The following is a 15,612-nucleotide window of genomic DNA, read 5'->3' as shown; positions in this document are numbered from 1 at the left end:
TTTAATTTAGTTTTCTTTATTTTGTCTATAGTTTTAGCCTTTGCCGCTTTGGATAATGTTTGATTTAATCTCGATTTCTTACTCTCTCCAGTACTACTTGAACTTGCACTATTCTTAGCCAATTTGGACAACCGAGCACTTGCGGGAACAGTTTTCTCCAATAATGAAGTGGATTTTCTTTTCATCTGTTTTGAGGTATGCTCTTCTTTTGAAAGGGTGCGACTTCTGAGACATTCACGGTAAGGCGTTTCAGGGCCAGGAGCATTTGTAAGTAAACTGGATTCATTTGGGCTGACGGGGGGTAATTGGGAACTTTTTGGAGAAGTCTTTTTATGGTCAAACCAATCTTGAGAACAATTTGATTGGGTATTTTTAACACTAGTATTTTTCTTGGCAGAGACAAACCTCTTGCAACTGTCAGGTGGGAATTTAATCTTTAGAGGGGTGGTGGTAGCTTTTGTTGTACGTGACCTTAGACACACAGTAGTGGCTTTTAACTTCTTTGGCCTATCCTCTCGTTTATTTGTGCTACGCTTTCCTGTGATCACAGCAGAGTGTGTTGATTGTGTAACACAAAGTTTAGCTTTAGTTAAAACTGAGCCAGGGCTCTGATAACAATCTGCCGATTTTTCTGAGACAGCATCATTGGTACATGGAGTGGCCGTATAACCACTCAACAGTGATAATTTTATTTTTGTCATGTCAGTTGTATCTGTAGTAGTAGTAGTAGTAGAATATCCAGATGCTTTACTTTCAAAATCTTCAGCTAAGGGGTTTTTAGATCCCAACGTATCGCCCATTTTTAGACTGTCAGACCGTAATGAATGTTCTGTTGAGTCTGCATGGATGACGTTCTTTTCAGTGTGCGGCTCTGGTGTGATAATTAAAGCACTGACTGTAGAGTTTTTTAAAATTGGGTTTGGGGGGCTAGCAGAAACAGGCTCAAATGTAGCCATACTTTCAGTTGAACTGATATCAGCACTCTGTTGCTTCCTGAGATTTTCTAGGGTAAACTCAGATTCTTTTAGTTGCCCTGTGGGACACAAGGGACTGGCAATATTTGTACAAATAGGTGCTGGTTCGTTGGTGGTCTCTGGTTCAGTAGTACAAATATTCTTTAATCTGGCTTTGTTGGGGCTTTTAGAGGTATCCTGTTTGCCTGTCGGTGGTTCCAGAGTTGTTTTTGTTCTTTTAGCTTGAAAGTGCATTTCCAGGTCGCATTGGAGATGGGTAACAATGGATTCTTTCTGTGACTTTTTGTTGCCATTGGTACTGGTCCCTTCACACACACTTTGGGCATCTGTAGATTCATTTGTTAATACCTACAACATAAAAAAAATGACATCATATGCAGGTTTTAGATCACAGAGAAGCACAATCAATCAATCATCAGTAATGAGTTACACTTAAGTAAGGCTGCAACAACGAATTGATACTATCGATAATTCTAAGGGTTGGCATGCGATTTTTAATGTCAGTCCATGGTTATAACATTGTTTCTTGCAAGCTGTGCAAAGCAATAAATAATGGCGTCACTGAGGAGAAAATGAGCTCAAACTACGGGCTAAGTCACTACAGAGTAGATGTACGCAGTACATAAAACAAAAAGTAAAAACAAAACAGAAAACACTCCCTTCTTGCATATACAGATAGGCATGATAACAAAAAAGAATTTGCACCGATGCTATAACAATTATAAACCAGACAATTATTAAATCAATTATTAAAACAATCGTTAGTTGCAGCCCAATTTTTACGATTGAATTTGCATTATCCATACCAAAAAATTAAAATTAAATCTCATCCTATTACTATACCAAGGGATCTGGTAACTTGTGTGGTATTACATTACCTTTTGGAAATCTTGGGTTACAGGTGACACAGCCAACTGTGAAAGGAATTGAGTTTTGGACAATTGTAAACGAGGGTCAGATATGTCCTTGGTGAAGGGGATTAATTGTGAAGGGATAGAAGAGCCATTTAATGAACCGCATGTCTGCACTGCATTGTTGATTCTTTCCTCATCTAGAGTACAAGTTGTATGCGCTTTGTCATCTTCGGCTGAAAACTCGACCGTTGCAAAGTCCATAGTTGATTTCTCCAAGACAGGTTCGGTCACATTGGAAGGTATACAGGGTAATAAAAAAGTAGTTGGCTCCCCTATCAAAATGGTGTTTGCTAATGCGTTCTGTGATACCATAGTGGCATTCGCAGTTTCAGCAGCAAAAATGTCTAAATTGGGAGAAATGCTAGTTGGTAATGCAGATACATTTGACGGACAGACTTTGGGTTCTGATGCCTGGTCATTGACCACAGATGTGGTTCTGTCTGGTAGGACAACTTCAGATTCTTTTTCATGAGAAAGCATCTGTGACACAGACACTGACTTGGTGGACAATGCGAGATATGGCAGCTTTTCTTGTCTGATTGATGGGACTTGTGGTAAACAGTTTATCGGTGCACTCTCTGCTTTTTGTATGCCGGGAGTTATTTGCAAATTTTCACAAATGCTTGTCTGCTGTGACAAACATTCCAGTTGTGGGGATGACAATGTGGATAAACTAAGTGGTACATGTACAGCCTGCAGCGGAGTTTCGTTTTCATCTTTACTTATTTGCGCAGACATATTTGTATCCTGTGATGATGGCAGAATGACATCTGGTCCAACTGAATTCTGGTTGGTAGGTGCAACTAGTGTCTCAGACTCTTGTAGATTTCCTACAACAGCTGTAGCTCTGGGAATTATTATTTTAATTTGTGTGTGAGGTATTTGGCTTGAGCTTAGTTCTGCTGTATCAGACAGGGCAAGGGGAGCACCCGTTATGGCCATAACATCATTTATCCCCTGAGAAAGTTCTGAAGATGACGTTTTACACGTTTTGTGGACTGTAGCAAGTGTTGTCACAACAGCTGAAATTTGATTTGGGGACAGTGGGACAATTGTATGTTGTGGTTGAAGGAATGATGATTCGGACAAAACAAAGATATTACTTGGGACAGGGTCTGAGATTATCAGTGTCTCTAATGGTGCTGCCAACATCCTTGGAGTATAGAGAGAGCACTGCTCAAGTGCTTTGTTTGCTGTAGTAGTCAACGATGTTGTAGATGACATCATGTCAGAAGTAGCACTATGTTGTTTGAGCACAGAGGGAACTTTAATGTAGGACTGAGAATTGCTGGATTCTGTTGTATAAGTGACATAAAGTGTCTTGTTTGGTAATACCTCTTCTGGACCTTTGTCACTTAAAATGGTGGCTTGTGGTGATTGGGGTGGCAATTGGGTAGATAATGGGCATTGGACAATAGATGGTAAGGTAGCAACAGAGAGAGTACACTGGTCTTGGGTTGTTGCCTTTTCATGGGAGGAAGTAGAATTTTTGGTTGGTTGATCCATCGCTTCAATGAGTAGCATTGCATCCTGAAGTGTTACAGACGTGCAACCTTCCCTGATCTGACACGATAGTGCTTGTGGTGATAAAGCTGCTAGGCTGTTGAATAACTTTGATGCAGATGGAATATCGCTGGTCGGAGCATAAATTGCTGCTTTTTCAATTTCCATGCAGGGATGCTGGAAATCAGAATATAAACCCGTTTCTGACAAAGAGAATACTACGAGAGGTGTAGAGTTATGGTCCTCCCTATCCTCTGATGCCCCAACTGTTCTCTTTCCCGTTGATGGCAAAACAATGGCAACAGTTTCTTCTGGTTGACCTGAAGAGACTTGTGCAATCCAACACGAAGACGTGACCTCGCAATTGGAAGGTGAATTATTCACTTCATCGTGTACTGCATCATCAGCACCAGTTGTAGGTAACAAAAGTGTTTTGTTCCGCTCCACTGGAAGGAGAAGGCCACTGTATTGTTGCTCAGTGACATATGCCTTTTCGTGTACTGGTGTTTCATTGTATGATGATTGCTCAATTTGAGACTCTGATGCCTTCAACTGTTCTTTCAAGGTTGATGCTGGACTAGCACATCCCTGGGTCACCAATCCGACTAATACTTGACCAGCCCTGGCTTCTATGGCCATGTTATTACTTATTGTACCAAGTGAGTTTAGATTATTTACTGGTTCTCTTGACTGATTCCATGCCTCTTCCAAACTGAGTTGAACAATGGACACAGGGATCTCATGTTTTTTTCTGTCCTTTCCATTTAAACATTGCTGGCCAATCTCAGAGCCTTTTGTTTCATTTCCACAAACAGCAGTTGGTGATGAATCTAAGAAAAGTGAGATGGGCATAATGAAAGGGACTTTAGAACAGCACATTTAGAATTTGTGAACCGTATTTAAGTATACCAATTTTAAAATGACCTAATATTTTTACCCAGTTTTAACTTTCTCACCTGTTAATATGTTCTTGCTGACTGCAGTGAGAGTAGAATCCTTTAAAATAAAGACAAAAGAAACATTTTAAGGCACATATTAAAGCAGCAACTGAACACAAAATAGAGAAGCTGAAGCAAAAAAGCAAAACACTCAAGCCTTATTATTTATATGCCAGAAATGTTCATCTCCCACTAAACACTGAGGTGATTTAAATAAAGAAAAAATATCCATCCATCCATCCATTTTCCACCGCTTATTGGTTCACGAGGGCAGCAGCTTTTGCAGGAAAGATCTGGTCTTCCCTCTCCCCAGTCACCTTTTCTAGCTCTTACAGAGGGATCCCAAAGCATTCCCAGGCCAGCCGCGAGAGTCTATCCAACCTGTACTGGATCGTTCCTGGGGCCTCCTGCTATTGGGACATGTCCAGAACACTCACCAGGAAGACATCCATCAGGCATCCTAACCAGATGCCCGAGCAACTTCATCTGGCTCCTCTCAACTTGGAGGAGCAGCGGCTGACACACTCATCCTATCTCTAAGGGAGAGCCCAGACACCCTGCGTCAGAAACTCATTACGGCTGCAGGGATCTTGTTCTGTTGTTCACAACCCACAGCCTGTGACCATGGGTGAGGGTAGGATGGTAAATCAACCAGTAAATCGAGAGCTTCGCCTTCCGGCTCAACTCCCTCTTCACAACGGCAGATCGATATGGAGTTCGCATCACTGCAGATGCTGCAACGATCAGCCTGTCAATCTTCCGCTACATTCTCCCCTGACTGGTGAACGAGACCCCAAGACTCATTCCTCCACTTGGGGCAGGAGCTCATCACTGACCAGAAGAAGACACTCCCCCCTTTTCCGACTGAGGACAATGGTCTCAGATTTAGAGGTGCTGATTTTCACCCCAGCCGCTTCACACTCAGCTGCGAACCACTCCACTGAGAGTTGGTGAGCGTGGCTTGATGAAGCCAACATTACCATATCATCTGCAAAAAGCAGCAATGTAATACTGACGCTACCTCCAACGTCTTGTCTGCATCTAGAAATGATCTCTATAAATGTTATGAACGGGTGTAGATTGAACACACCCTTCCCACCGCCCCGCTCTGCCAATCCATAGGCACTGTCGCCAATTTCCATGCAATGTTGTAGAGGGGTGTCAACCAGGACAGCTCCACAACATCCAGAGCCTTTAGGAACTTTGGATGGATCTCATCCACCCCAGGGCCCTGCCACCGAGGAGCTTTTAAGCCATCTTGGTGACCTAACTCCCATAATAGGACAGTCCATCTCAGAATCTCCAGACTGCGCTTCCTCATGGTAACGTGTGTCGTGAAATTGAGAAGGTCTTCAAAGTATTCTCACCACCAACTCACAATACCTTGAGTACAGGTCAGCAGCACCTCATCCTCACGATACACAGTGTTGATGGTGCACTACTTTCCCCCTCCTGAGATGTCGTATGGTGGACCAGAATTTCCTCAAAACCATCTGGAAGTAACCTGGCAATAGCCAGATTGATAATTGTGATTCACTCAAGGGCGTTCTCCACAACATCAATCTGAGACTGCTCCACTGTGATTTGCTCGGGAAAGGCGGAACAATCTGTACAATACTTCGAGCTGATTGGACGATGCGGCATCTTGTGCACGTCTACCTAACTTTTGTTTTGACCAATTATGGCTACGGATGAAAATGTCGTCTTAATTCTCGTCGTAGAAAAAAATCCCACAAATATCGTTACCAGCTAATAATGCAAGAAGGCGCCTCTCACTGTTTAACATTTCACAAGGAAACAGTGAGTAATTATGCAAGAACAGAATTCAGTGCCGCGTCCATTCGTCCATGTTAGTTTGGTTTGTTTCCTATGGTGTCAGCGCTTTCTGGTTTCGTCACAGCAGCATATCCCATTCCCAAACACAATGTTGCTTTGTGATTGGTTTGAACTACCAGTGGTTCGTATCGGTGAAAATCAACGGGCTTGGTACAAGATGTATTCTCGGGAGTTTGTGAACTCACAAATACCGCAATAATTCATCTTGCAGAGCAAGGTTAATCTGGAAGGTTTTCTCCCTGAAAAGGCACGACACACACCAATAGGTAATCTTTTGACGGTGGTTTAATGAGACATATCGTACAGAGGTACAGTGATGATACTACCAGTTTCAAACTCCAAACATTTTATGAACTCTGGAGCATCTCCCGGAACTAAAACTCAGGTTTTACAATTTTGGGCCATAAATACAGTATATATTATAGGGCTGGGACAAAATATCGTTTGGCAATACTTGTTCACACGATCCGCAGTATCGATCCAGTAAGTAGTATCGCGATACTTAATTGATACCATACATTACCGTGCAGCGCAGCTGCATTCATTACAAGTAGCCATCCCTGCTAATCCCAGAGGGGGAGCAGCATTGCGCCACACCGGTTAATTTCTCTTTCTCTGCTTTTAGTAATGTGCTTAAATTCAGCAGGTCGTCTCTGGTAAGAGACGCGGTTGCCGGTGAGGAATCCGCCGCCGTCCAGGTTTCAAACTAGCCCCCTCGGGAGGCGACTTGGGCAGCGGGCTGTGCGTGGGGGAATATACCGTCCTCCACAGGCAGTCACTAAACTGAGCGGGAGAGGCTTCGAGGTGGCCGCCTCAGCAGCCACGATGTGGGCTGCAAGCGAGGGAACAGGTCCTCTCCACCGGCACCCGCGATGTGCTGCGCAGGCCGGGCCAGCGCTCGTTCTGCGCTTGGAGGAACGGAACGGAGGTCGAAGCGGCTTGCAACAGCCACAGCCCAAAGGCGGGGCGCCCCGCTATCGATCAATGGGGAAGCGACACTCAGAACAAGACAGGTGCGTTACAACTTCCAAGTGTCGCTGATCAACGTATCATGCAATTCACATTTGTTTTCCCCCCTGAATTTCCAACAGATGGATGAATTAATCAACCAATCAAATCTTTATTTCTATTGCACCTTTCATACTTTGAAAGCAACACAAGGTGCTTCACATAAAAAAAAAGAAAGAGAACAAACACAACGAAAATCAAAAACACAAATCGATTCCCTCCCACCCCCTGTAATATGTAGTTCCCTGGAATGCTCCACACAAGTGTGGTGCAGTCAAAAAACATTAATAGATAAAGCATGGCTGTAGATGAAATTGAAAATGCATGCTAATATCACTTTCCTGATTAAAAAAAACAATGAGTTTATGAGTGAAAAATGGGCCATCCTGGCAGGATGCTCCCTTTTTTAAATACACATTTTAAGGTTAATAACTTTAATAACTTTAATATTTAAGGACCCCCCCACCCCCCAAAATGGCCAAAACAAACACAAAAAAATTACAAAAAAAAGTATCGCAATACGTATCAAATCGCCACCAAGGTATCGGGATCCGTATTGACAGAAGTGAATCGTCCCAGCCCTAATATATTATGTATTTTACATTTTCTGCTACCAGAAGACATACACACCTTGTGGGTTGGAAGTGAAACTGTCAGCTTTAAATTTGCATCCATTGGAGCATCATAGTCATGGTCCTTTAGGATGTACACCAGGTACTCTTTATCACACTGTTTGCTTTGTTCATCTATGCTATGCTCCTCTCGTTGCACTTCCAACAAAGAATCACCAGGAAGAAGGTCTGTAAATGAATACACAAAGTCAAATTAAAATCTTGAAATGCATTTACTATATGCAGTGCACCTCCATCAGTGAGACTGATAGGTATCTAGATACAATACATTCATGAAATGTACTCCAGTTACAAAGCGACATGACACAAAGTGGCCTACTAAAATTGAAATGTGATTCAATCTGATACAATGCAATACGATTCACTGCAAGTAAGATGGAAAATGCTAATTAAATTACACTGACATTATTTGATGACAGCGGGATATGATGCAATGCAAAGAATGGGGTCGATGCCTCCGACTTCTGGGTTTCACACATCAGCGTTGTTTCCGACTGAAATGCTTCGGACAACTGAGACAGACATTAGTCAACACACTTGCACCCGTCGACAGGAACACGCAATCGAGGGGCACAAAGGAGGAAGTGCAAGAACTGGGACGCGGCATACACGTCGCAAACAGGAAACGGATACAAAGCTGATGTGTGAAAACCAGGAAGTTGGAAGTCCCGCCTCCTCCGTGGCATTTACCCCATAGTGACTTGACTCATTGGTACCGTGAATGCTTGCATTAAAATTGTAGTAACCTCTGATTATACTTTTATGACACACATTAGGGATCGGTACCGAAGACGGTACTTTTTGGTATGGACTGATTTGGGTTGGTACTACCGAGCACCAATTCACTTGAAATCAAACAGTGTCACGTTTCATTTCTTAAGTGCATTTTTCAAAGTTGTGACTGTGCGGGAGTACAAGAGTTGCAACTTTTCCATGGTGCACTTCAACGCAGCAATGTACACACCAGTGTACTGACGTCAATCACTCGTGCTTAACATTCACGCTAAATGTTAATAATAATTTGTCTTCCACCAAGCCAACGTTTGTTAGTTTATGAAGAATTGTAGCATGGATGAAACCTCACACTTCCTAGCATGCTTTGGTCGAGTGTGGTGGCCCACTACTGGTGGTGGGTGGACTTTTCGATGTTGATGCCGACTGGCGGCTGGAATGTCACCGCAATCAGCGTCCTCCCCCACCTCGAGTTCTCATTTTGTTTTGACGCTGAAGGTACCGGCATTACTAGCCTAACCTTCACCCTCAGAATATAGTTGGATGTCAAGAAGTTGTAGTAAAAGAATTGTTTTTTAATGTACAAAGCAGGATTTGAACCCATGACCCCACGCTTAGTTGGTGTCTGCCCAAACCATTATACCACAAGCAAGTACATATTCACTGGTGCAGAATTTGTACCTGAACAAACCTGAATGAAGTTGGGACGTTGTGTTAAACATAAATAAAAACAGAATACAATGATTTGCAAATAATGCTCAACCTATATTTAATTGAATACACTACAAGGACAAGACATGTAATGTTCAAACTGATAAATGCAATTGTTTTTACTAAATAATCATTAACTTGGACTGATGCACAGTGGAAAAGTGTTCTGTGGTCTGACGAGTCCACATTTTAAATTGCTTTTGGAAATTGTCGTACCCTCCTACGGGCTAACCATCCGGACTGTTATGGACACAAAGTTCTAAAGCCAGCATCTGTGACGGTATGGGGATGTGTTAGTGCCAATGGCATGGGTAACTTATGCCGCTTTACCACTAGACTGGTTCCACACCGAGTCGGCCTTGGTTGGCCCCGGATGTTTGCGTTTCTATTTGACTTTTTCAGGGCAGAGCGATTACAATAGAACAGCCTTTTAGAACTATCACTGAGGAGGTTCTAAAGCGCCGGTTGTCTGGGGCCAAGCGGGGCAGTGACGTTACTGTCACATGATTGGCCGACATCGATGAGCGAACAAATCCGTGAAACACGCCCATTTCTTGGTTTTACGTAAGTGAGGCAGAGGCGCCCGCCAGCCGTTGCCAAAGTCATAAAAATACAGTATTATACAATAAACATTAGGGCTGGCAATTTTTTTATTTTCAATCAAAATTATGTCACAATCTCAAGCCTCAAAATCAAAGGGAATATCGACGATTCTCCCTCCCCCGCTGTCCCCCCCTCCCAGGTGCAAAAAAGAGCACATGACGACGCAGGTCACACAGCATATATGCAGTCAATATTTAGGTTACGGTCAGAATTCTGGTTTCTGAAACATTACAGATAACCTGTTTACATGTGTGGCAGACAAAGTTCCTCCCATATACAGTGCTGCTCAAACGTTTGTGAACCTCTTGAGCAATCTGGATTTTCCAATTGTTTCAACATGATTTTGTTGATCAATCTGAACCATTACATTTTATATTAATTAACAGTCATAGGTTTAGCATTTCAATGCAAATGTGACGCAGAATTTTAGTTAAGGTAAGCCATTTAAAACTACTGCAAAAAGAAAAACTTTTCCATAGTGCATCTGTCTAAACAGTGTGTGTTTGCATGTGTGTATTTTTCGAGAGGGAGACCCACAATGTGATCCGCTTGCATTAAAACGCAACCCATTTTTTAAGTTATACAGCAATCAGCAGCTCGGAGCATCTCATCCTTGAGCTGTTTCCTTTCTTTGTAAGCACTGGCTCCTTTTGTAGTACTATGAATAACAGAAGGGCACATTTGAACAACGCTCGCACGCGGTTTTGAACGAGTACGTGCTTGCCTTGGGCACATTAATTTACCAGAAAAAGCCGTATTAAAAGTATCGATACATGGTTTTATGAATCGATATTGGGCTATGAAAAGCAATATCTATTCGATATTGTTATTTTAAACCTGGTCCTAGCTGCGCGTACAAGTAGTTCCTGCACTACAGACCAAGATTGCGAATAGAAATAAGCAAAGAAGAAAAAAGACAAAGACCAAGACCAAGAAGAAGAAAAGGATGCCGTGCACAAAGCAAACCAACTCCCTGTTCAAATGAGGAAACTGTCGCCGACGGCACTAGTTAGCTAACCTGCATTTAGCAAAGGAGACATGATACCCAAAGCTTAAAACCCCAATGGGTTTTGACAAATTATTCATCAATAAGATAACTATAATAAGAAATAAAAGAAAATAATGATTCCTATAAGTAACAATAAAAGATAAGTGAAAAATATTGTATATTATACAGTACATTAAAAGTGTTGATTTCATCACATTTATTTATGAAATGTGTAAGGCCATTTGTATTTTCAACTCTGTGTCCAGACTATATGGACAGCCTGTAGAATACACAATAAAAAATTTTTTTTTAAACAACTAAATACATTAAGAAAATGAAAGAAAAATATATCTAGTGCCCATAAAAAGTCCCATTCAAACTATGTGGTTGTATAATATTTTTCAAGGCAAGTGCAAGGAATTAAATTACATTTGATACAACAGTGAGTGCTTCAAGAATGTTTAGGAGTACAGTTAAGTACAGTATCTCACATTTATCTGGAGTTCAACACAACCCGTGGTGTCACAGTTTGAACACCCGGTGGCACACTGCATGCCACCCACGTAATGACATACTTTACTGAGACAGCCGAAGAAGAAAGTCACAGACGATGAATGGATTTTAGCATTGTGTACGAACTGATTAAATATAAATAGAAGACTGATTGCTGAGAATAATGTCCGCAACAAGCACAGACAGCAACCCCCTCCCAATTTAAGAGTATTTGTGGCCATCAAAGGCTTTTATCTGCCGTGGTTGGATTGTAACGAAGTTACATGCTCTGTTAACGGCCACAGTGAACGCAAGCTAATAGCACACTCGTATGGGAAAAGCGAAAGTACGGAAGAGGTCTTGCGATACTTGTTGCGAAATTATGGTGTTTGAGCAGTGCTAAGCGCCAACGGTGCCGTCTCCTTTTGATTCATTCACCAAATGAACGTGGTTAGTTGCCTTAACAACAGCTGGCTGGATGTCAAGAGCAACTGAGAGTTACATGACCGTTATAGCACATAACTGGGGGATTGAAGCATTACATTTATGAATCATATATGTGATCATTTGTCAGAAATACTTTAAGAAGCACTCCTAGAATGGAAACTGGACACACCAAATACAACCATGCTTGTAAACACAGATAATGCCAAAAACATTGGCAATACCTTCAATTAGGGATGCATGATAATATCGGTGGCCGATAAATATCGGCAATTATCGACCAATGTGACGCCAAACAGATAAAACAGATAATAAAGAAATCTGCCGATTATTATCGGCAATTGTCAACCAATTTGACATGACACAGATACACCTGATAATACAGAAGTCCGCCGATAATAGAATTGCCGCGTTGGTCCATCTGTTGTGGTTGTGGCTCAAGTTGTGCGCAACTCCTCAACCCCTCCTATGGTAGTGTAAGTGTCGCATATATGTGACGTCATAATGCGCACAACGGACCTTGTGTTGACAGAAGATGCATCATGACAACATGGCAGTCGCCAGTGTGGACTTTCTTTACTGTGTCTCCCCAAAATGTTACCCTCACAGTTTTTTGTTGCATTTTTAAAACATGACTGTTTTGTTTTGGCAAACTCAAATTGAGTTACTGGTTATCTTTGAAGCAGATTTATCAATAACATTCAGCTTTATGGCGCTTTGCACAATGTTTCAATGTATTTGTACATGTTAGCCTTATAGTAGGACTCGAAAGTATATTTGTATTCAAGTTAATTTTGCAAACAATTATCGGCTTACTTATCGGTTAGCGACATCGGCACTTTCTAAATTATTGGTTTATCGTATCAGTTGAAAATAGCATGATCGTGCATCCCTACCTTAAATGCAGCTGGATTGTTAAATAATTATAGATTATTTAAATTTGACCACCAGTGACTAATGTGATACATTACACAAGAATAATAGAAATTGCCTCACTTGCAGCCCATCTTTTGTTAATGGTAAATGGCCTGAACTTGTGTAAAGACATTTACTATACAACACGTGTCAAGATCCGGTCCTCGAGGGCCTAAGTCCTGCATGTTTTCGAGGTTTCTCTACTCCAAAACACCTGATTCAATGATCAGGATAATTATCAGGCTCCTGCAGAGCTTGATGATGAGTTTAAATATGGTGGCTGGATCAGTAAAGGGCAGAGAGCTCCGACTTAGACGCCAGCAAGGTGGAGGTGGGGTACTGGTACGGGCTGGCATCATCAAAGATGAGCTTGTGGGACCTTTTCAGTTTGAGGATGGAGTCAAGCTCAACTCCCAGTCCTACTGCCAGTTTCTGGAAGACACTTTCTTCAAGCAGTGCTACAAAAAGAGGTCAGCATTGTTCAAGAAAAACATGATTTTCATGCAGGACAATTCTCCATCACACGCATCCAAGTACTCCACTGCGTGGCTAGCCCGAAAAGGTCTAAAAAAGATACAATTATGACATGGCCTCCTTGTTCACCTGATCTGAACCCCATAGAGAATCTGTGGTCCCTCATCAAATGAGAGATCTACAGGGAGGGAAAACAGTACACCCCTCTGAATAATGTCTGGGAGACTGTGGTTGCTGCTGCACGCAATGTTGACCGTGAACAGATCAAGACACTGACAGAATCTATGGATGGCAGGCTTTTGAGTGTCCTCGCAAAGAAAGGTAGCTATATTGGTCACCGATTTATTTTTGTTTTGTTTTTGAATGCCAGAAATGTATATTTGTACATTTTGAGTTGCTATATTGTTTCCCTGGTGAAAACAATAAGTGAAATGGGTATATATTTGTTTTTTGTTAAGTTAATAATTACGCACACTTAAACCTGCACACACAGATATCCTCCTAAGATACTAAAACTAGAAAAGCCCCACTCCAACTTCCAAAACTATTCAGCTGATATTTATGAATCGTTTGTGTTCATTGACAACACAGTCGTTGTTCAATAATAAAATTAATCTTCAAAAATACAACTTTCCTAATAATTCTGCACACCCTGTATAAACTCGGAAATAGCTTTTTCATGTATATGTGAAAGCTTCTGTGCATTTGATGGGCTCTACTTTGCGACGTCATGCAACGGCATTTCATATTCTGAATCCCTGCAAAATCAGTGGTTGAGACTTTCTACTCGTGAAATGTGATGGTAGAACCGCACACACTGCGAGTGTGCAAGCTTGGACAGTTCAATTGATCCCGCCTCCATTCCGTTGCGCACTTGTTGTAATGGAAATGCAATGGAGGCCGTTTGGTGTCGTGCCGGGTCATGCAGTGTAGTGTGGTGCTGTGCCGCGCAGGTCTAGTGGAAAAGTGGCATTACACATCTGTGAAGGCACCATTAAAGCTGAAAGGTACATACAGGTTTTGGAGCAACATATATTGGTGGTGTTGGGCCAAAAACTAGTAAGTCACAATTTGGCAAATGTATTATTATTATTTTTTGATAAAGCGTTGTTTTTTTTGATAAAGCGTGTCAATTTTGGGGTCTGCTGAAAAGTGACCGTTTTGGAGGTACAAGGTTTTTGCCCGACGCTACAATCTTTTTCATGGGCGTCCCCTCCTTATTTCAGCAAGACAATGTCAATGTCCATTTACCATAACCCACATTATGCATGTGTTACAAGTGTGGCTTTGTAGTAAATGAGTTTGGGTACTAGACTGGCCTAACTGCCTCCCTAAGTCCAGACGTGTCTCTCATAAAAAATGTGTGGCGCATTATGAAGTGTAAAATATGACAAGGGAGACCCTGCCTTGACTATTGAACAACTGAAGCTGTACATCAAACAAGAATGGGAAAGAATTCCACCTACAAAGCTTCAATCATTAGTGTCTTCAGTTCCCTTACATTTATTGAATGTTGTTAAAAGAAAAGGTGATATAACACAGTGGTAAACATGACCATGATCCAGCTTTTTTGAAACGTGTTGCAGCCATAAATTTTTAAGTGAATGATTATTTGCTAAAAACAAAGTCCATCAGTTTGAACATTAAATATATTGTCTCTGTAGTGTATTCAAATAAATATAGGTTGAACATGATTTGCAAATCATCGTATTGATTTTATTTATGTTTAACACAACGTCCCAACTTAACTGGAATTGGGTTAGTTGTCGCGCGGTTCACGGCAAAATACTGCGAAGTGGCGGGTTGCCGGTCACGGCAAAATATCCACTTCGAAATGCAAAACGACTGAGCGTGTTGGACGGCTATGCACCTCATATGTCTAACAAAATACGTCGTGGCGTATAACTTTGAGAAACATAAGAACAAAAATAGAGTGTTTAAGACTCATAAAGGCATGACAACTCACCACATTGAACTGCTGTATCACGCAACCTTTGACGAACACTTTGGCAGGACTGACTAATCATCAGGGTTTTCGCATCCTCCATTCGTCTACATGTTATTTTGAGGACCTCGTTCTCCGTCTTCATCTTTGACAAGTCGGCCTTTAATTCGTCAACCATAGTTTCAAAAAGTTTGGTCGTTTCTGCGATTATAGCTTTCACTGCACACTCCATAAAGGAGGTGTACTTGGTTTCAAAATCGCCCGTAGACATCGTTTTATGTTATTCTCTATCTCGAATGAGGAATTACAGGTCCATTTCGAACGGCATTTACAAGATTAGAGGTAGAATTGTAGCGTGACCTGTGTTGTCAACATGGCCTCTCGCAACCGTAGCCTAGCCGCTTTGTTGCTTGTGTGTGAAATGGATGACGCACACTGATCTGTATATATTAGTGGATAGCCGATGGGTAAAGACTTTTGAAGCCGCGTGGCCGCCATATTAC

General features: G+C 41.7%; 1 protein-coding gene across 1 annotated transcript in view; it reads right to left on the bottom strand.

Moving 5' to 3' along the window:
* The window catches only part of LOC147170170 (uncharacterized), a 16,610-nt gene extending 1,094 nt beyond the window's left edge, over positions 1 to 15,516 (bottom strand). The window contains exons 1-5 of the mRNA XM_086083611.1: positions 15,131 to 15,516; positions 7,804 to 7,973; positions 4,348 to 4,387; positions 1,853 to 4,221; positions 1 to 1,322 (exon numbers count right to left, since the gene is read on the bottom strand). The exon at positions 1 to 1,322 is cut by the window's left edge and continues 1,094 nt beyond it. Coding sequence (XP_085939737.1) covers positions 1 to 1,322; positions 1,853 to 4,221; positions 4,348 to 4,387; positions 7,804 to 7,973; positions 15,131 to 15,380 — 4,151 coding nt within the window. The 5' untranslated portion in view covers positions 15,381 to 15,516. The remainder of the gene's footprint in view (positions 1,323 to 1,852; positions 4,222 to 4,347; positions 4,388 to 7,803; positions 7,974 to 15,130) is intronic.
* Positions 15,517 to 15,612: the final 96 nt, after the last annotated feature.

This window comes from Leptonotus elevatus, chromosome 8, assembly GCF_054856555.1.
Source record: "Leptonotus elevatus isolate MCC_2025b chromosome 8, RoL_Lele_1.0, whole genome shotgun sequence".
Taxonomy (NCBI): Eukaryota; Metazoa; Chordata; class Actinopteri; order Syngnathiformes; family Syngnathidae; genus Leptonotus; species Leptonotus elevatus.
Note: the sequence above shows the minus strand (reverse complement) of the source record. Positions and strands in the feature narration are given on the sequence as shown.